The following is a 23,082-nucleotide window of genomic DNA, read 5'->3' as shown; positions in this document are numbered from 1 at the left end:
TATTTGCTTAAATATATTTAGCAACAAACTCATACGGTAACCTAACAAAGTGATTTTATTAAATAAAATATTATAGTTACTGTTACCATTTTACAAATAAGAATTCACTTTTGACACCCCAACTCAACATCACCAGAGTTAAAGATCAGTACTATCAACATAAGAAACCTGAATAGCAAAGAAATGTAGCTAGCTGAGGAATTAGATAAGTACCAGATCGACATACTATGGGTGACTGAAACAAAAAAAAAAACAAAAACTGGTGAGATCTTTCTGAGCAATAAATACAAAATGTTATATTCAGGCAATGACAATCAAGGAAAAGAAGGAGTAGCCAGAGTATTCAACACAAAATACGAGGCTAATCTTCTTGAATGGCAGTCAGTCTCAAGTAGAGTAATGTGGGCAATTATGAGAACGGGGAACTGGACAATGAGACTTATTTGTGCCTATGGTCCCACAGAAGGTTCTACTAAGGTAGAAGTGAAGGAATTTTTTGAGGCTTTAGAAAAAGCAACTGACACAATGAAAAAGGAAAAGTTGATCCTTGTTGGGGATCTAAATAGCAGAGTAGGAAATGATTGCGAGACATACAAAAATATTTTGGGAAAATTTGGAGAAAAGAGCAAAGCTAATAATAATGGCAAATATCTGTTGGATTTCTGCTCAGGACATGGACTGGTTATTACTAACACTATGTTCCAACATGAAAATGTGCACAAATTCACATGGAGAGAAGTGGCAAGGAATAAGAAAAGTCTCATTGACTATGTTATTGTTGATAGTGATGTTTTCTCCCTGGTGCAGGACACCTGAGTGTACAGAGGATTTGAAATTGGAAGCGATAACTATTTAGTCTTGAGCAGGATAAAATTGAATTTCATATTGAAAAGAATAACATTTAAGAAAGTTTTAAAGCGAATAAAATTTGAGCAGCTCTCAGATGTGAACTGTAGACTAACATACACAAAGATTATTGAAGAAAAAATGAAAGAGTTTGAGAACAGGAACCAAACCTTGGAGATTCAGTGGCAAGCCTTGAAGAAAACCGTGATTGATTCAGCTAGAGAGGCATGTGGTGAAGTTGTCTGCAAGGATAGAAAAATTAGAACTCCATGGTGGACACAGGAAGTTAAAGAGGCAGTGAAGGAAAAGAAGAAAACATATCAAAAGTTCCTGCCAAATAAGTCAGCTTGTGCTCTTAGAGAATACAGAGACAAATGTAAGAAAGCTAAACAGTGTGTAAAACTAGCTAAACAAAAGTCATGGAAGGACTTTGGCAAGAACATAGAAAATAAATATCAAGAGGGTGGCAAAATATTCTGGAGGTTGTTGAAGAAGCTTAAGAATGGAGGAAAGAGTGCTGTAAAAGCAGTTAGAGATGATAAAGGTGAAATGAAAACGGGAGAAAAAGATATCCTTGAAGTATGGAGTAATTATTTTGAATATTTGCTAAATGAAACAAGCAGTGATGACAGCACAGTGATAAAAATCACTGACCAGGCATGCAGTCAGGAATATATATCCATACTTGAAGTAGAAAGAGCCATCAAAGGCTTGAAATGTGGAAAGGCAGCAGGAGTAGATGATATTCGAGCAGAAATGCTGAAGTATGGTGGTGTAAAAGTCTTACAGCGGCTGCACTGCATAGTTCAGAAAGCCTGGACAGAGGGACGAATTCCCAATGATTGGAGTAGAGCTCTAATAGCGCCCATATATAAAAAAGGGAAATAAAACTGAATGTGAGAATTATAGAGGTATTTCCCTACTGAGTGTTCCTGGCAAGATCTATGCAAGTATACTTGAGAAGCGGTTGAGAGGAATTGTGGAAGAGGGGCTTGGTGAAGAACAAGCTGGATTCAGGCCAAATAGAGGCTGTCAGGATCAGATCTTCTATTTACGACAAATAGTGGAGAAATCATGGGAATATAACAAAGATCTGTATTTAAGTTTTGTCGATTTGGAAAGGCATATGACACGGTGCCAAGAGAGAAGCTATTCAATACACCACAGTTATAAGGTGTCAATGAGGCATTATATCAACAATGCTTAGTCTTTATTTGAGTTGTAAGTCAGCAGTTAGAATTGAAGAAAGTACAGGAAGATGGTTTAATGTTAAATCTGGGGTGCGACAAGGATGTACATTATCCCCTCTGTTATTCATTATCTATATGGATCACATTATGAAGGAAAGTGGTATTAAACATGATATCAAAATTGGAGATGTTAATGTTAGCTCTTTATTTTATACGGATGATGTCATACTTCTAATTAATAAATCCGCTACAAGTCTGCAAGATTCTCTGACTAAATTGAATAACTGTTGTAATAGATATGGGAAGAAGGTCAGTATTAAAAAGACAAAGACAATGAAAATAGGCAGAATCTTTGAAAATGTCAACTGTGTTATGAATGGAGAACCTGTGGAACAAATAAAAAATACCAGCTACTTAGGCACTTTTTTCCCTGAAGATGGTAAATTAAATATAGAAATAGACAACAGAATCAACAAAGCGGGTATGGTAGGAAGTCAATTGAATAAATTCATATGGAATAAGAGAGAAATTAGTTGGAACACTAAATTAGCTGTATACAAGACAGTGTTCAAATGTTCAAACCAGTTTTAACTTATGGATCTGAGACCTGGGTCAGAAGTAAAATGCTTGACCAAAGACTAGAGACTGCAGATATGAGAGTCCTGAGAAAGATTAGTGGTGTGAACAGATGGCATCAATGGCAATATCATATTAAAAACGAGAATATTAGAAAAGAACTTGACATTGTCAGCATCCAGGAATGCATTAGCAGAGCTAATCTCAGGTGGTATGGTCACTTAAACAGAATGGGCGAGGAAAGATTAACAAAACAAGTGTTCTCTGCCAGGTTGGCAGGAAAATGACCCAGAGGAAGACCAAGATATAGGTGGATTGATATGGTATAAAGTGCCTTAGACGATAGAAATATAAGATCTGGTAATGTTGGAGTCTTGACAAGTAACAGACTGATTTGGAGGAAAATTGTAGATAGGAAGTTAGTAATGATGTAAATTTTTCATGTAGTACTATCATATCCTGTACACTCCTTGAGGGTATATGGCAGGAATTTGATGATGATGATGATGAACATTTTCTTCACCATCAACATCCAAAAATATGCTGTTCTTCCCCCTCTACCTCACACCATACACTCTCAAAACCATCAGTACCATTTCTTTCTGTATTCTCTATCTGAGATACAGAAAGAAATGATGAGAGATACTTATGAGATACAACTCATAAGTAACACCCCACCACTCTCTTTACTCTCCCCATCTTGCTAAAATATACTATACCTTACTATTTCTATTCTCATCAGGATATCATCTTCTACCAACCACATTTCATTGATTTCATCATTTATTACTGCTGCTCTTCTCCTTAACTCTGCATTATCATATTCAAGTAACATACTAGTTATAAAAATCAAGTGGATATTAAATCCAACATTATTTCAAAGCTGAATATAGAAACTATTAAAGTTTTGTATGAAATTTGATCAGAGAGTTTACGCTCACCGGTATTTACGAGTTGCCCTAGCCAGACCTTATAGGAGACATGCCCACTATGACAAATGTTCATATGTTCGCCTTCTATTGGTCCATTTTGATAAGGTTTCACTGGCCTGACAGCTGTTTCAAACAGGTTGGTTTTCATCAGAGACCAGGCAGAAACCTTAGGAGAGCAAAAACTCTCAGTACTAAAGGAACTTGAAACATCAGAGAGGTGCATTTTTCGTAAGCGAACTCTCAGTCGGTGTGTAAAAGTATTTACTAAAATAAAGAGCTAAAAGGACGCTTGTCATAGTGGGCATGTGGCACATACAGATGCTTGTCATAGCAGGCATGTCTCCTATAAGGTCCGGCTAGGGCAACTTTAAACACCTGCAAGTGTATTCCCATAAGCTCTCTGGTCAAATTTCATATGAAACTTTTATAGTTTCAGTATTCAGCTTTGAAATAATGCTGGATTTAATATCCACTTGATTTTTATAATTTTTGCATCGCCAAAGTGAAGCCTTTTGGCTCTTGATTTTAGTAATATACTAGCTATCTTCTCTCTCTCTCACATATTTCTTCTGTATACCATCATTGGATTCACACTACTTCTCAGATCATTTGTATCAACCATCATCATTATCATATCATCCACATTCTCACCTCACTTTATTCCCATAGTCGCACTTTTGTTCTGCCAGATCAGCACTTCTGCGACATTCTGTTCTGTACATAGAATTCAACTGACGATAAGTACAAATGTTGCAATTACAGAATATGAGTCTTGTATGATATTGTGCAAGATATAATTTTTAAATGGTGATGAGCTGGCCAATATTAGTGAATTCCATACATTACATCCTTCACAGCTCTATTCATTCCTTACTCATCTGTATCTCTTCCTCTCTTTTATCTGCCTTCCTCTCATCTCTATCTCTTCCTGCACTCTTTACTTCCCCCTCATTTCCTCGGTTCTACTATTGTCTCTCCTTTTTTTATTTTCATAACCTTCTCTCACTTCTACTCTTGTTCATATCATTATTATTATTATTATTATTCAGGCCTCCAAGGAGTCAAAAGACTCATCGAGGGAGGCACTTACTAGGAAACACAAGTCTATCAAGAATTATCGTGGGAGGTCCCTCCTAGGAATAAAGTCTATCATATCACTCCTTAAACTCATTGACCATTTTTGCTCTCATCATGCAATGCATTTCATGGTTCAACCACCCTCCATGCAAAGAAACCATTACTCACCCTCTTGCTCACAGTTTCCTTTCATAACTTACAGGGTTGGCCCCTTGTCATCACTTCTTCCCGCTGTTCAACGAAATGAAAGAACTCCCCAATGTCAACCCTGTAACCACCTCTCAACAGTTTAAAAGTCTCAATCATATCACTTCTTCTTCTTCTATCCACCAAAGTCTGCAGTCCGCATTCCCTCAGCCGATCCTCATAACTAACATTGTACAGTCCTGAAACTGTTTTTGTTATCCGCCTTTGTACCCTTTCCACAGTTAATTTATCCCCTTTAAATCCCGAGGACCAAATCTGAGAACAATAGTCTAAGTGTGGTCTGATCAAGGTCTTATACAACAGAATGATAACTCTTTTATCTCTGTAGGTCAGCGTCCTTTACATTATTGCAGAAATCATCTGTGTTACCTTCACCACCATTGCAATATGTCCCTTGAATTTCAGGTTTCTATCGATCGTCAACCTCCAGATCTCTTGTCTTCCCTACTTCCTCCAGTATAGCTCCTCTAATAGAGTATGCAGCATCCCATCGATGTGTCTCAAACCTCAAGACCTTACATTTTGCTGCATTAAACTGATATCCCCATTCATTTTCCCATCTGTCTAGCTTATTCAAATCCTCTTGCAGGACTACCACATCTGCACTGTTACTAATAACCCTTCCCAGCTTCACATCATCTGCAAACAACTGAATATCCCCCTGAAATCCACTGACAATGTCATTGATATAAAGGTTAAACAATATAGGTCCGAGTACTGAGCCCTGTGGGACCCCACTTGTAACCCTCTGCCTCCTTGAAACTGCCCCACCATATACAACTCTCTGATGCCTATCGGACAGCCAATCCTGAATCCAGTTGACCAACTTGACATCCAAACCCATGTGCTGCAACTTAAATATCAGTTTATCATGTAGCACCCTGTCAAATGCCTTTGCTAAATCTAAAAAAATGGCAGTATATGCCTTTCCCTCATCTACTGCTCTTGTAACTTTATTATAAAAGGCTGGCATATTACTAAAACAAAAGCGCCCCCCTCACAAATCCATGTTGACTCTCACAGATAACATTACTCTCATCTGCCCAATGTTGTATACGGTCCCTAACTAATTTCTCCAAGATCTTAACAACTACTGATGACACACAAACTGGCCTATAATTAGACACTTCCAGTCTGCTATTGCCTTTATGCAATGGCACTGTCCTTCCTTCCATTCCCTGGGCACCTTTCCCATAGCCAGACTTTCATTGAAAAGCCAGGTCAAAGGAGCTGTCAGTTCCTTAGCACATTCTCTCAAAACTGGTGATGAAATACCATCCAGTCCCACAGCTTTACTGACATCCAGAGTACTCTGTATTTGGAACACACTCTCCTCCTGCATCTCTAAACCTCGAACCTGCCCTATCCCTCTAGTATTAAAATATACTTTTCCAAGATGAAATATACCAATAAAAAGTGTTCATTGACCAATTCCACTATGTCCTCTGCATTAGTCAATCTATTTCCATTTTTATCCCACAATGTCATTCTTCCACAATCATTTCTCCTCCTACTGGCCACATAGCTAAAAAATTCTCTAGGATTTTCTTTGGATCTTAGGGCCAATCTCTTCTCATATTCCAGTTTCGCCTTCCTTACCATACTAGTCACTCTCCTGGCTGGTGTCTCATATTCTTCATGCATCTACTCTTCGCTTTCCTTATATCTCTTCCATAGCCTCTTTTTCACATGCAGTTCCTGTTTAATATTGTTTGTCATCTACTTTACACTAAATTGTGTCCGCTTCTTCACTCGTGGAATACAGCTTACTATTGCTGCTAACAAATATCCTTTCACAATTTACCAAGTACTAATGGTATCCTGGCCTTCCAATTCTGCCCTCCATCGAACTGCCCCTAGTTGATACCCGAGACTATTATAATCACCTGCCTTATAATTCCACATACGTTCCCTTTTCTTTGATACACCTGCATGTCTATTCATCTTCCAAGTCAAAACCACATGGTCACTTTCTCTCCAACTGGTGGGAGAGATGTCATCTCAGTTATTATCAACTCTTCTGATGCTATGACCAAATTCAAAACTCTTGAACTTCTTTTTCTCTCTATTACATGTTGCCTAAGACATTTGCCCCTCAAGAATTCTAGAAATTCCATTCCATTATTGCTACATACATCTTCCTCTCCCCAATTTATACTGCTGTAGTTAAAATCTCCCATAACAATCATTCTTCTTGTACTTGCCAAGCTCAACTGTCTAAACATCTCCTGGTCCCCACCCTCTGTGCTCCTTGGTTTGTAGCAACACCCCACTAAATATCCTGTCTTGCCTATCTCTACCTCACACCATATGCTTTCAAAATCATTAATGTCACTGCCTTCCAAAGTCTCCACTCTTAGAGGACATAAGTCATCACTTATCATAAGCAGTACTCCACCACCTCGCTTTCCCTTCCTATCCTGCCAAAAAAAATGCTGTACCTGCTACTTCTATTCCTGTTATTATATCCTCTTCTGTCAACCACGTCTCAGTGATTCCAATCCAATAATCTTGGCCAGGCTGATGCTATCAGCGCCACCAATTCCTCTCCTTTATTCCAGATACTCCTGGCATTAATATAAAGCATAAAAATGCCACTATTTCTATACCCAGCATTATCCCCTCTAGACTCCACTGGGCTAACATCAATAATCAGTTAGCATCAGTAATATCACATCAGTTAACCTCCTGATCTCTCTTTCTTCACATTTCTTGACTTATTTTTCATACCTTCCACTTCCTTGATAATTTCCTATACACTGCTGTCATTACTAAAACCAGAGGTACTGATATTGAAATCACCAAACTGTTTTAACTGTCTATATTTCCTCTTCTCTCTTCAACCTTATGATTGGTGGTATAGCAATATGCTACTTTACTAGGGAATATTGATTGTAGAACAAGGTGATTTCCTGCTGCCTTCCATGTCCTGCTGTAATTATTTATTATTACATGACACCTCCAAGGAGAGTCCAAGGACTCATTGCAGGAGGGCATTCTACTCTACTCTACTGTCTACAACCCAGTCTGTCTCCTACTACTTAATTCTCTAATTACAACACTACTACCATCGATGCCATCAACTGACCACCACCATCATCACTGGTATTTTTTGTCTGTAGGTGTATGTGTGTTCTTGGGACTGGTTTGCCTGTTTTGAGGGTTGTAAAACCTGAGTTTTTAGGAGCAAAACCCTCTATTTCCATACAAGACCAGTTAACTCATTTTTAGTCAGAAAGACCTGATAAGGGTTCCTCTCATCATGGATGGGAATCATACCCAGGTCTTTCTAACCAAAGGGCTTTGTCTATGGACATGCATTTCCTCTCATCTCTTACCTGGCACATTTCAACTGATGAGAAGCATATGTGCTGCAAATGTAGGATGTTACAGTCTCTGGACTCTGTAACATCCTGTACATATATGACACTGTGCAAAATGTAATTTTTAAATGGTGATGAGCTGGGAAACATTAGCAGATGGAGGTATGACTGTTGCCATAACTAACTCCTTCGATGAGTCCTTGACTCATCCAAGGAGGCTATAACTCACCCAAACCAGTTGTCATGCCTTCTCTTAAATTTATTCACACTGGATGCACTCACTCATTCACTGCTCTTTGAGGGGAAAACCTAGCTCTTACCCCTTTCTTGACTGTGAACAATGAACAAACTTCCATGGATGACCCTGTGTTCTCTCCCCACCTTCTGTATAATGAAAAATTTCATCAGATAATATCCTATAATACCCATTCAAAAGTTTATATACTTCTATCATATCACCCCTCTTTCTCCTGTTAACAGAGTCTGTAATCCACATACTCGCAGTCTGTCCTCATAATCGAAATCCCATAAACTGGATATAATCTTTGTAACTCTTCTTTGCACCTTTCCCGCTTCCTTATCCTCTTGGAACCCAGGAAACAAATCTGCTCACAATAATCCAAATGTGGTCTTATCAAGGCCTTATAAAGAGGCAAAATGACTTTCTTATCTTTACATGCGACATCGCAATTATCCTATGAATTATATATGTAACTTTTGTGTTGTGACCTTTGAACTTCAAATTCCTATGTACCATATACTATCAAGATCCCTAGCCTCATCAATTTCAGCATAACCCTGCTAATATAATATGTTGATCCAAGTCAAGAGTTTATATTCAAATCCCATATTCTCAAGTTTATGCAACAGCCTTTTGTGTGCATAACTTTACACTTATGAACATTAAACAGCCATTTTCGCTTGCTCAAATTTTCAGCCTATTCAAATCATTTTGTAAGTGCTGGATATCAGCAGCATCCCTGATTGCCCTGCCTATCTTTGCATCATCAGCAAACAATTGTACATCTCCTGTTAGACTGCCCCCTCCTAATGTCATCAATGTATAGATTGAATAACAATGGCCCAAGGACTGAACCCTGAGGTATACCAGTAGTCATCTAAAATTTGGCAGATTCACACGCACCATATACCACTTTCTGATATCGTTCTGTCAACCATCCACTGATCCAAGCCAAGAGTTTATATTCAAATTCCATATTCTCCAGTTTATGCAACAGCCTTTTGTGTGCTATCCTATCAAATGCCTTAGGAAAATCCAACTCGGCTGTAACATTTTTATAAAATGTGAGCAAATTGCTAAAACATGACCTTCCATTAGTAAACCTATGCTGTTCCTTGTAGAGTATAGCTTGTTTGTCTACCCATTTCTGTATGCAAGTTCTTACCAACTTCTCTAAAATCTTCACTACCACACCAGAGATACTGATAGTTCGGTAGTTAGACACATCAGTTTTTGCACCACCATTGTAATTTTTTTTGGGGGTGTGGGGAGTAGAAAGAATTTCTGTATTTTTTTTTTATTCATTCTCTGTTTGTACTTTTAATTAAAAATAAAAATGTGTTCATTTTTGCTGCAGTTTAACTAGCTTATGATGTAATTCCCACTCAAGAGAACTATGACTGTTGCTAACAACTACTTAGCAAATTGTTGGAGAGCATATGCATAATCAAAGTCATTTTTTTTAATATGTTCTTTGTTCTTTGATTACCTTTACATTAGATATCTTATTCTAAAGGCTACAGAAAACCATACCTAAAAATAATAGATAGATTCATTATATGTTTACACATAGATTCATGTATATTGCATGTACTCTTCTTGCCATTTTCCTGAGCCTCCATAGCTCATTTGGTTTCAATGATGCCTGATGGGTGGAAAGACCTGGATTCAAATCTCACCTGAGGTGCAAAGAACTTATTTCAGAATTTTCTAGTCTTATACAGAGGCAGAGGTGGCAGGGTTCCCCCCCCCCCCCCAGAAACACCTTTTTCATTCTGTAAAACAGGGAGAAAAAAAAAATGAGTAAGGAATTTCCTCTGATTTTTATTTTCTACAAAACCAAAAAAAAAAATCAAATTAATATCCTGAGTGACTCTTCAGTTACACATAAAAAGTGTTAAATACCCATAGCTTCAGGTAATTTCAATTTTTTTTCTGATACTTACCATATTCTGATTTCAATCCAGAACTACAGAGATGTTTCTAGGAATGTTATGAATATACATGCAAAATATAATGAAAATCAGAACAAGGCAGCTATTATGATAAACCTATACATAAAAATGCTTCTGGTATCAAAGAATAGGCCTTGCTGGTACTCACAATTATTTTCAGTTTTCCAGACAATTTCAACAGTTGTGGTTGTGGAGATATTTTGTTGTTCTTTTTCTCATTTAGCACTCTATGGTGTTGATTATTTTTATGATATCTAATTTTTTTTTCAGAACTATAGTTTCTAACATGTGATATTGATATATTTCTATTTCAATTATATATTGAAATGATTTCTAAAAAAAAAAAAAATTATGAACAAACTAAAATAATTTGTTGTTATTTTCAGTTGGATGTGGTCATCGATAATACTGGCAGAGGTATGCTATGGACCTCACTTCATCCTGTAAGTAAGTCATGAAATAGTAAGATACCCTAGAAAGATACTGTGACACACTGACAGTCAGTGAACTGAATTTTGACACAGTAACTGAATTTTTTTCCTTTCGTAGGAAAAAATTAACAGCGCTCTTTATAATTTTGCATTTAATAGTGACAGATGAGACTATGACAAATAAGTCAGTACAAATCAAAGAAGTACATAAATCTATAAATGCAGTGAGTATGCAAACTTACATGGAAGTAATGTCCACTTTTATGCCATGGCTGTATTTTTTTGCCATCAGTATATTTGCATATACTGATCACAGTGCCACTCATTTGTATATAATAACCAGACTCAGCATCCCTTTTTACATACTTTACCTGACTTTTGTGTTTTTTTTTCCTTTTCTGCACTGTGATATCATGATTTTTCTCTTTGTACCTTAATTTATGGAAACTGGTGTAGGTGACTATAAGACAAGTTGGCTGGTGCTATGTAAAAAATAGCAGCAGAAAATGCTCCAAGGCAAAAAGAAACGTTGAGAGGCACTTATAAAATTTATACAGTCATCGCAGACCTGAACATAATCAGTATTTACTAGAAATTCTGCAATACTTATAACAAATGTCTGCATTTTCCTATTGGGATGGTTACTGACAACCACACAATGTTCAACTCTCACAAGTATCACGTGAAATGTGGGGATGTATGTTATGTAAAATGGCTTGGATAATGCAGTAAGCAAATATATGTGTTAGATTAGGCAATATAAAGTGATATATAAGTATATATCACCATGATGATATATAGATTGAACTATACATACTGAGTTTTACTGTTAATTCCTTCTCTTAGTGAAGCAGTATTTAAATTTGCCATGCATTATAAACAACAAAATTACATGATAACCACGGTAATAAACTTTAATGAAAGCACAGAGGGGTGCTTAAGGGTCAAAGCTGTATAACTGAGAGGAGACCTCCACATAGCCTTTAAAGGAATGCGGAGAACCGACCAGGGCTTCTGACCTAATGTCCAATCCTCACCTTCTCGTGGTGCACCCTGTTGGGTATCTACTTTGATACTGAACGAACGAGGATGGGCTGGCAATTTGGGATTTAGCCGACCAAATTGTATTCTTATTGGTTAAACCAAAATAAAAAATGATGGTACAACATGACAAAATTTCATGCCGGCTGGGGCGTCGCCCGGTTAAACAAGGCCCCCGTTGTTTTCGCCAGGGAACCAGGGCGAACAGCGAAAAGTCAGCTACTGGAACAAATCTGAAAACAAACCCCAACTCAACATCACCAGAGTTAAAGATCGGTACTATCAACGTAAGAAGCCTGAATGGCAAAGAAATGGAGCTAGCTGAGGAATTAGATAAGTACCAGATCGACATAATAGGAGTGACTGAAACAAAAAAGACCAAAACTGGTGAGATCTTTCTGAGCAATAAATACAAAATGTTATATTCAGGCAATAACAATCAAGGAAAAGAAGGAGTAGCCATAGTATTCAACACAAAATACGAGGCTAATCTTCTTGAATGGCAGTCAGTCTCAAGTAGAGTAATGTGGGCAAATATGAGAATGGGGAACTGGACAATGAGACTTATTTGTGCCTATGGTCCCACAGAAGGCTCTACTAAGGTAGAAGTGGAGGAATTTTTTGAGGCTTTAGAAAAAGCAACTGACACAATGAAAAAGGAAAAGTTGGTCCTTGTTGGGGATCTAAATAGTAGAGTAGGAAATGATTGTGAGACATACAAAAATATTTTGGGAAAATTTGGAGAAAAGAGCAAAGCTAATAATAATGGCAAATATCTGTTGGATTTCTGCTCAGGACATGGACTGGTTATTACTAACACCATGTTCCAACATAAAAATGTGCACAAATTCACATGGAGAGAAGAGGCTAGGAATAAGAAAAGTCTCATTGACTATGTTATTGTTGATAGTGATGTTTTCTCCCTGGTGCAGGACACCAGAGTGTACAGAGGATTTGAAATTGGAAGTGATCACTATTTAGTCTTGAGCAGGATAAAATTGAATTTCATATTGAAAAGAATAACATGTAAGAAAGTTTTAAAGCGAATAAAAGTTGAGCAGCTCTCAGATGTAAACTGTAGACTAAAATACAGAAATATTATTGAAAAGAAAATGAAAGAGTTTGAGAACAGGAATCAAACCTTGGAGATTCAGTGGCAAACTCTGAAGGAAACATTGATTGATTCTGCCAGAGAGGCATGTGGTGAGGTTGTGTGCAAAGATAAAAAAATCAGAACTCCCTGGTGGACACAGGAAGTTAAAGAGGCAGTGAAGGAAAAGAAGAAAGCATATCAAAAGTTCCTGGCAAATAAGTCAGCTTTTACTCTTACAGAATACAGAGACAAATGTAAGAAAGCTAAACAGTGTGTAAAACTAGCTAAACAAAAGTCATGGGAGGACTTTGGCAAGAATATAGAAAATAAATATCAAGAAGGTGGCAAAATATTCTGGAGGTTGTTGAAGAAGCTTAGGAATGGAGGAAAGAGTGCTGTAAAAGGAATTAGAGATGATAAAGGTGAAATGAAAACAGGAGAAAAAGATATCCTTGAAGTATGGAGTAATTACTTTGAAAAACTGCTAAATGAAACAAGCAGTGATGAAAGCACAGTGATAAAAAACACTGACCAGGCATGCAGTCAGGAATACATATCCATCCTTGAAGTAGAAAAAGCCATCAAAGGCTTGAAATGTGGAAAGGCAGCAGGAGTAGATGATATTCGACCAGAAATGCTGAAGTATGGTGGTATAAGAGTCTTACAGTGGCTGCACTGCATAGTTCAGAAAGCCTGGACAGAGGGACGAATTCCTGATGATTGGAGTAGAGCTCTCATAGTACCCATATATAAAAAGGGAAATAAAACTGAATGTGAGAATTACAGAGGTATTTCCCTACTGAGTGTTCCTGGCAAGATCTATGCAAGTATACTTGAGAAACGGTTGAGAAGAATTGTGGAAGAAAAGCTTGGTGAAGAACAAGCTGGATTCAGGCCAAATAGAGGCTGTCAGGATCAGATCTTCACTTTACGACAAATAGTCGAGAAAGCATGGGAATATAACAAAGATCTGTATTTAAGTTTTGTTGATTTGGAAAAGGCATATGACAAGGTGCCAAGAGAGAAGCTATTCAATACGCTGCAGTTATATGGTGTCAATGGGGCATTATATCAAGCAATACTTAGTCTGTATTTGAGTTGTGAGTCAGCAGTTAGAATTGAAGGAAGTACAGGAAGATGGTTTAATGTTAAATCTGGTGTGAGACAAGGATGTACATTATCCCCTCTGTTATTCATTATCTATATGGATCACATTATGAAGGAATGTGGTATTAAACCTGATATCAAAATTGGAGATGTTAATGTCAGCTCTTTGCTTTATGCGGATGATGTTATACTTCTAAATAAATCCGCTACAAGTCTGCAAGATTCTCTGACTAAATTGAATAGCTGTTGTAATAGATATGGTATGAAGGTCAGCAATAAAAAGACAAAGACAATGAAAATAGGCAGAATCATTGAAAATGTCAACTGTGTTGTGAATGGAGAACCTGTGGAACAAGTAAAACATTTTAGCTACTTAGGCACAATTTTTACTGAAGATGGTAAACTAAATATAGAAATAGACAACAGAATCAGCAAAGCTGGTATCGTGGGAAGTCAATTGAATAAATTCATATGGAATAAGAAAGAAATTAGTCGGAACACTAAATTAGCTGTATACAAAACTGTGTTCAAACCAATTTTAACTTATGGATCTGAGAGCTGGGTCAGAAGTAAAACACTTGACCAAAGACTAGAGACCGCAGATATGAGAGTCCTGAGAAAGATTAGAGGCGTGAACAGATGGCATCAATGGCAATATCATATTAAAAATGAGGATATTAGGAAAGAACTTGACATTGTCAGCATCCAGGAATGCGTTATCAGAGCTAATCTCAGATGGTATGGTCACTTAAATAGAATGGGAGAGGAAAGATTAGCAAAACAAGTGTTCTCTGCCAGGTTGGCAAGAAAACGACCCAGAGGAAGACCAAGATATAGGTGGATTGATACGGTACAAAGTGCCTTAGACGATAGAAATATAAGATCTGATAATGTTGGAGTCTTGACAAGTAACAGACTGATTTGGAGGAAAATTGTAGATAGGAAGTTAGTAATGATGTAATTTTTTCATGTAGTACTGTCATATCCTGTACACCCCTTGAGGGTACATGGCAGGAATTTGATGATGATGATGATGAAAGCACAGTTATTTCGTACTGAAAATAACAGTACATCATCAATGTGTAGAAACAACAATAAAATCAAAGAAGAACAGCGATAAAGGTATATGCAACAATACAATCAGTTTACAAATAAAAATGGTTGCTGCGAACTACAAATTAATATCAGTATTAATAAATATTAAAACTAATTTTAATGTTTACATAAAATGGGAATCTCCCAAACTTTTGGAGGAGAGAGAGAGAATCATTTTTATTCTTCAAATGTAGTGCAATAGAACAAGTTATTTTATTCAGGTTCTTTTATTTTTACTGAAAATACTCTGGAAATTATTGTATTACTATTTTTAAACACATGCGTCAAAAAGTTTGTTAAATATTTTTTAAAAAATTGATATTTTCAAATAACATGTATTGAAATAAATATGTTCTTGAACGATCCCTTCATTTTTTTCCTTAAAAAAAATCCTAAATATAGTAATATGGTTGTCAAGTTGCTTCAGTTTTAGATTTATGCTGTTCCACTTTGAATTATAAATAACTGCTTTTGTTTTGTTTAATTTCTTATTAATCTGTTAAGAGAGAGTGTTTTAGTGTTTAGTATCCAAAATATATAACTTCATTTTATCATTTCAAATAAGGGAGGAGTAAAGGATAGAAAAGGAGTTGTTCTCATGCAAGGTAGGATGAATAGGGAGCGAGGGGGGGGGAATAGTGGCAGTGGTTTTGAGGTCAAGGTGGACAGAATGAGGTATTTAGTTGGATGTTGCTATAGACCTGGAAATGTATAAGCAAATTAGTCATCCAAATAAGAAAAGGGTTATATTATGGATGATTTTAATTATATGTAATATACACTGGGCTAAAGAGATAGCATCTAGAAATTCATTACTATCTTAGGCAGTATATATAACAGAAGATACACAAGGACAACGGGTCATTTTATTTAATCATCTTATCAGAGCATGTTATTATAAATGAGGTGTCAAATCTTCATCCAGTTGGTAAGAGTGACCATTAAATAATTACCTGGGTGATAGTCAGCTAATGAGGACTTCTGTGGAAAGATACAAAGCTGGTGATTATGAAAAACTCAGGAAACAGCCTGTAGTAGCCATATCATGGAATGAAGAGCTGGGTGGAAAGGAGATCACTTCTGCTGGAATGCTGTCCAAGAACTATTAAGCAGGAACAATGTCAAAATATATTCCACAGGTTAGAAAGTTAAATGAAGTAGGTGTGAAATGGATGAATGAAGAGGCTAAGATGATTAAAATATAGAAATCTGGAGGAAGAAAGCATTATGAAGGTAGCATGAATAGTCATAATCAGTTGCACGAGGAGTACAAAGAATAGGCAAGGAAGGTAAGGATTGCAGATGTGCATTACGAGCAGCATTCAGGAGGCAAAAAAAAAAAATTCCATGAAGTTTCTTTCAATATGTAGTAGCCAGTATAAAAAATAATGATTAGGGAAGGATGATATTGTAATTGAAAATGGTAAAAGATAATCACTGTGAGGGATATCATTGAGATATTAAATGAGCAGTTCATATATTTTATCCTCCTAAATGTGACACAGCTTGAGTGTAGTGGAAAGAGAAGATTGAGTGTGAATGAGCAGGAAGTATATGGGGAATTAAGTAAACTTTATCTTAATAAGACTGTGGGACTTGATGATATATCATCACGTGCTTCAAGGGATTATGCCAGGGAGTTAACATCTGCCTTGACCTACTTGTTTATTATTGTTAAATTGTGATCAATTGAGAATATAGAAATTCCAATCTCTCCATAATTTAACAATCAAAACTAGAGAGATTGAATAAATACATGTGTTTGTCTCTGAGTATACTGTAGTGTAACCTTGTAAATATATCCAAGTTCCATACTGTATACAGTTTTCCTTGTCTGAGAATGTTAGAATACAACTGAGTAAGTGTATCAAATATTGTATAATTTACATTAATTATGTTGTTATCAAGTTATCTATAACTAAGTAAGTGTATCAAATATTGTATAATTTACATTAAATTATGTTGTTAGCAAGTTATCTATGAGATATGTCTTTGTCATCACAATACCAGTGTCAATCAAGATCAGGGTCCTGTCGTAAGTACAACTAAATAAATGTGTCAAATGTTGTATAGTTTACATTAAAATATGTTGTTCGTAAGTTATCTATGAGATATGCCTTTGTCACCACAATACCAGTATCAATCAAGGTCAGGGTCCTGTCATCTTTGAGTTGAGTTGCATATACAACTTTGTCCCACCCTTCAGCTTGGATGGATCAGTCAAGCTTTCAGACTGTTGCAGCATGACTTGCATAAAGTTTGGAAGGGAGTGTCACCCCAAGGTCCCGGAGTAGTAATATGAGAAGGACAGTTCGCCCCGGCGATCGCATACCAACGGCACAGGAGAAGGGTAAGAGAGAAGGTGGTCGCTATGACGTTTGACCCACGTGAGTAAGGTTTTCAGCATTATGTGGATATCGTAGAGTGCAGAAATCCCCATGACCAGGGGGAAATAAAAAAGTCAAGAGCACCCCCGCTCGCTCTCTTTTGTTACTGGATCGTCTCATATTGGGATTCTCAAGGTCATAGGCTGGACGAAGGTGGCAGAGCCTCCACTCTGGAGCTGGTTGGATGATGCATCAGCAGAGACAATAGAACCGAAGTCCCATAGATCTACAGCCGAGCCAGTCATCCATAGAAGGAGGGGGCCATGCTTGCGTCGTACGGAGGTCAAGAAGAATTGTCGACAGCCCGGAGAACCACTTGCCACTGTTTCAGTTAAGGAAAGGAAAAGGGGCATTCTATTGAAGAAAGCCAGCTTCCAACAAGTCAACAACAGTGATGACCTCCGAGATAGATAAGTAGAAACTTTTCATTGCCTGCTGTGGATGAAAGGAATTTGTTTAAGTGATCAATTTAAAGAGAGAGCATTAATGATAACATAAGACAGGACTGTAGCGATCAGAATCTTGGAAGATAAATTATTGTAGTTTCGTAGCACTGCTGAGTTATTGTAATGACTAGAGGATGTTGAGATGTTTCAGAAAAGGTTTTAAAGATTAGCATTGAGGTTTAAATGATAGTACTACTAGAATTTTGTATTGAATTTAATGATATTGCTGATATCCAAGATAGCCTGTTAGCATTTAGTTTAGAAGGGATTTTTTTGCCACATGTATCTAGCTTGCAAGAAAATTTATTGGTTAATATCAGTGATAATACTAAGCATGGAATGATTGGGCCCTGTTAGAGTTTTAATATCTTAATATATTAACCATTGACTGCAATTGTGTAGTGTTCTAATCTGTATGTATCATACATATGGGGAGTCGGTAGGTGTCGCACTGATATGATCATTGGCTTGTTGAGAGCTCCTGAAAAGATTAGTAGTATTTTATGTTATAATTGGCAATTTTACTAGAATTTTACGTAGTATTCTTTGCTTTTTGTTTCTCGGTGTGTCTGTGTGATTTTTATGTGTTTTCTGTGTTATTTTAATTATTATTTTTAAGATAAGATAGCATACATATGGCACCGATAAAAAAGAATGGCGGCCAGGTCACCATGTTTGTTTAAGAGTTTTGATATAAAAGAGTTTATGCAATGTGGTGTCTGTGAGATGTATGCTTTGCAAAGAGCGGTGGGAGTCTGGTTATATGGTGATAGTGGAGTTAATATGTGCAGAAAGTGTAAGAAGAATGAGGATCTCAAGTGTGTTTCGGGTGGTGAGAGTGATATCATTAACGATAGTCAGAATATCAAAAATAGTGATGTGATAAGGAATTGTGAGGTAGTACCAGATAGGTGTGAGAGCGTCGTTGAAAGTGTATATGAAGGTAGAAATACAGAACGAATGGATGATTTAATTGATAATGAAATTGGTGAGATAGATGCAAGTAGCGAAATCGCAAGGTTGAGCGGAGCGATACACAGAGCAAAAAGGCAACTGGAGTGTATGGAAAAATGTGTGCTAGACGTACCGACTAATACGGCGAAAGTCTGTTATGGTAAATAATAGAATGTTCGTAAACGTCAATAAAATGAAGGAGCGAATGCTGTATGGAGATTTGCTATTAAGAGGTGTGGTAGTTGAGTTTGACGAAATCGTACCAGCCGGGTGCGAACGTAAAGGACGTCAGCGAATCTATTCGAGTGCAAAAACAGAGGGTAAAAGAGATGATAATCGTGGCAGGAACAAATGATTTGAAAGAAGACAAAATGGAAATGATAGGGGATGTGAGAGAATTACTTGAGGTAGCAAAAGAGAAGAGTGAGAGAGTTAGGATGGTGAGTATTTTACCGCAGTATGACAGTGAAGTGTTTAGAAGGAGAGCCATAATTGCCAATGACTTTATGCGTGGGTTATGCATGGAGAGTGGTGTGGAATTTTGTGGAGTAACTTCGATGGGCGAAAGAATTTATATAAGATGGATGGGTTACATTTGAATGGATTTGGTGTACGGAGGCTTGAAAAAGTGTTGATGAATGAAGTGGATGTACAGACTCAGGGAAACTAGATTTATTAAGGGGGGAGTAGATATGCAGACTTTAGGGAGGCAGTTGAGTGTATGAATGAGTATAATATGCCTGAGCAAATAAGGACAACAAATCAGAATGGGATAGTTAGTATAAGGCATCAAAGTAGGGATGGGACTAATGGGCTTCTGCAATTCATGTACACTAATGCCAGGAGTATTAGGAACAAGAAGGAAGAGTTTTTGGCCTTGGTTGGCACTTCCAGGCTACAGTTTGTTGGTATTAGTGAAACATGGCTGACAGAAGATGATAAAGCTAGTGGGATTGAATGCAACGGGTATAGCGTGTTCAGGAGTGACAGGGAGAATAAAAAAGGGGGGGAGAGTGTTATTGATGATAGCTGATGAGTTGCAGCCAAGGAGTATAGAAGTTGAACTGCAGGATAGAGAAAAGAGCACATTTGAGGCTGTTTGGTGTGAGATAGAGTTTAGCAGAACAAAATATACAATTGGGTGCTGCTATAGACCAGGTGATGGAATATATAGTGGGGATAGTATGCATAGGCAAATAGAAGAAATGACTGGAAGGAGGATAATTATTATGGGTGATTTCAATTATGGTAACATTGACTGGAAAGAGGAAAGGGCACATGGGAAGAAGGAATTGGATTTTATGCGATTATTAAGGGACAACTATCTGCGACAGCATGTAGTAGAAAATACCACGGGGGGGGGGGGGGGGGAAGAGAGTGCTTGACCTAGTAATTGCATCTGAGAATGTGGCTGTAACGAACATGACCATGTTGCCACCAATTGGTGAGAGTGATCATAAGGTCATGACTTGGGAGGTGGCTAAAGGAGTGGAATTTACAATTAAGACAGGGTACGTGTGGAATTACTGGGCTGGTATGAATGACAAACTTAGGAGTGTGCTTGGCTCAGTGCCATGGCATATAAAACTGCAAGGGCTGGATGTTGATAGTGCATGGGAGGTGGTTAAGAAGTGTTTGCAGGAGGCAATGGTTGACTGTATACCAAGAGTCCGAATAACGAATCAAGTAGGGGTTAAATGGATGAATAATACTATTAAGCTTGAACTGCAAAAAAAGAAACAGTTGTGGAGGGAATTTAAGGAGAAAGGTGACCAGCAGGCACAGGAACAGTATAAAGCTCAGGCCAGGATGGTAAGAAAAGCAAAAGCAGATTACAAAAGAAAATTGGCCGTGCAGCTAAAGAGAATCCCAAACAGTTTTTTCAATATGTTGCAAGTAAAAGGAAAAATGTTCACGGCAGAATGATTTTAAAAAATGCTGAGGGTAGGGAGGTAACCGAATCAGTCGATATAGTGTAATTACTGAGCGAGCACTTTGCAAGAGTATATCATCCAGGTGGTGACATTTCAGGAATGGAAGAACCAACAGCTTATACTGGAATTGTGATGAATGAAGTAGAAGTAACTAGTCTATTACAGAATCTCAATGTCAATACATCTGTGGGATTGGATGGTATACCAGCTCGTGTTGTACATGAAGCGGCTAAAGAATTGTCAGTGCTCTTGACCATTTTGTTTAATTTGAGCCTCGGGTCTGGTTCAGTCCCAAGGGGGTGGAAAGAGGGGAAAATAGTTCTGCTGCATAAAGGTGGTTCCAAGGCTGCTGTTGAAATTACCGGCTGATCAGCATAACAGGAATAATTATCAAGGTCTTGGAGAAAATAGTCAAGAGGAAAATACAAGATTGGATAGATGAAAATGGGATACTGTATCGGGAACAGCATGGTTTTGTGAGGGATAGGTCATGCCTCAGTAACTTGCTCATGTATTATAACACGGTGATGGCTGAACTGGATAAGGGTAATGGGTTTACAGTGATTCTACTGGACCTTGCTAAGGCCTTTGACAGGATACCACATGGAATTCTAATCAGTAAATTGCAGCATATGGGGATGGATATAGGGTTGGTGAGATGGATAGGAGGGTGGTTGACGGAGAGATATCAGAGAGTGGTTTATTCGAGAGTAGAGTCCACAAGACAGCCTGTGACTAGTGGTGTGCCACAAGGATCTGTTCTTGGACCACTCCTGTTTAATTTGTTTATTAATGATATAGGAAAGGATCTGAGAGGAACAGTTCATTTGTTTGCAGATGATGCAAAGTTGGGTAGGGCAATAGTGAATGCAGATGATGTCAAAATTTTGCAAGGCAATTTGGATAGATTGGAGGTCTGAGCTAAGGAGAATGGATGTCAATTTAATGTGGCAAAATGTAAGGTTATACATTTTGGGGTGAAAATATTAGCAGCAGTTTATTACATTGGTGGAACTGTACTCCAGGAAATTGATGAGTATGAGATTTAAGAGTGTTGGTGGATAAGGAGTTGAAGTTTAGGGGGCACATTGCAAAAGTGGCCAAATCAGCTTATCAAATCACTTTGCTGAAGAATACATTGACAAGCAGGTTATTGTTCCTCTGTATCGAGCCTTGATAAGACCCCCATCTCGACTACTGTGCTCAGATTTTGGTCACCTAGGTTTCTTCTTGATGGGGAGGAGGTTGAGAGGATCCAGAGGTGAGTGACCAAGATGATAGCAGGTCTGTGGAATGAACCTTATGAGACCAATTTGAGGATTTGTGGGTTGCAAAAATTGGTTGATAGGCGGAGGTGGGGAGATATGATTGAGACATTCAAATTACTGAATGGTTTCTATAAGATTAATTCAGAAGATTACTTAAATATAAAGAGCCAGTAGGCTTCATTTCGGCGATATAAACATTATTTAAGTTAAAGGGATATTAAATCCCACATTGTTTTAAAACCGAATAAGAAACTCAAAGATTGGAATCAGAGAGTTTCATGCCGAATATAGTAAACTATAAAAATATCGGCGATTACTAGCGTGAGCTAATGCAAGTAGTCCTAGTACATAGTACAATACTGGGCAACTCGCAGCAAAGGTGGTAAAGTTCTGATTGCTATTCTTGGTATTTTCCATAATGTAAAAACACATTTCCTAGGATATGTATGCTGTTATTACATTATGGCAGGAGGTCACTACCCAGACCGGTTTCAGCCTTTTTTGAGGCTTATAGGCTTCATTTCGGCAATCTAGAATAGCAATCAGAACTTTACCACCTTTGCTGCGAGTTGCCCGGTATTGTACTGCGTACTAGGACTACTTCATTAGCTCACACTAGTAATCGCTGATATTTTTATAGTTTACTATATTTGGCATGAAACTCTCTGATTCCAATCTTTGAGTTTCTTATTCGGTTTTAAAACAATGTGGGATTTAATATCCTCTTAACTTAAATAATGTTTATATCACCGAAATGAAGCCTAGTGGCTCTTTATATTTAAGTAACTTAATGGGTACACCTGTTTGACAACTTGTATAGCAGAGTATATAAGTTCTTTTCGCTCTACCCTTTGGTATTAATTTGGTCTAGCTACTCACTGATGAACCCTCAAAAATGGCTGAAACCAGTCTGGGTAGTAACCTCCTGCCATAATGTAATAACAACATACATTTCCTAGGAAATGTGTTTTTACATTAT

General features: G+C 37.5%; 1 protein-coding gene across 5 annotated transcripts in view; it reads left to right on the top strand.

The window, feature by feature from the left end:
• Window positions 1-23,082, top strand: part of LOC150106507 (uncharacterized) — a 123,830-nt gene that overhangs the window by 33,349 nt on the left and 67,399 nt on the right. For all 5 annotated transcript variants that reach the window (XR_016548310.1, XM_090392507.1, XM_090392505.1 and 2 more), the window contains exon 5: window positions 10,734-10,790. Coding sequence is in view for 4 of the 5 variants with exons in the window: in XM_090392507.1 (XP_090248633.1) it covers window positions 10,734-10,790 (57 nt within the window). In the remaining variant the exon portion in view is untranslated. The remainder of the gene's footprint in view (window positions 1-10,733; window positions 10,791-23,082) is intronic.

This window comes from Typopeltis vanoorti, chromosome 5 (genome assembly GCF_054136105.1).
Source record: "Typopeltis vanoorti isolate ZY-2024b chromosome 5, IOZ_Tvanoo_1.0, whole genome shotgun sequence".
Classification (NCBI taxonomy): Eukaryota; Metazoa; Arthropoda; class Arachnida; order Uropygi; family Thelyphonidae; genus Typopeltis; species Typopeltis vanoorti.
The sequence above is the reverse complement of the archived record's forward strand: the minus strand, read 5'-3'. Positions and strand labels throughout refer to the sequence as shown.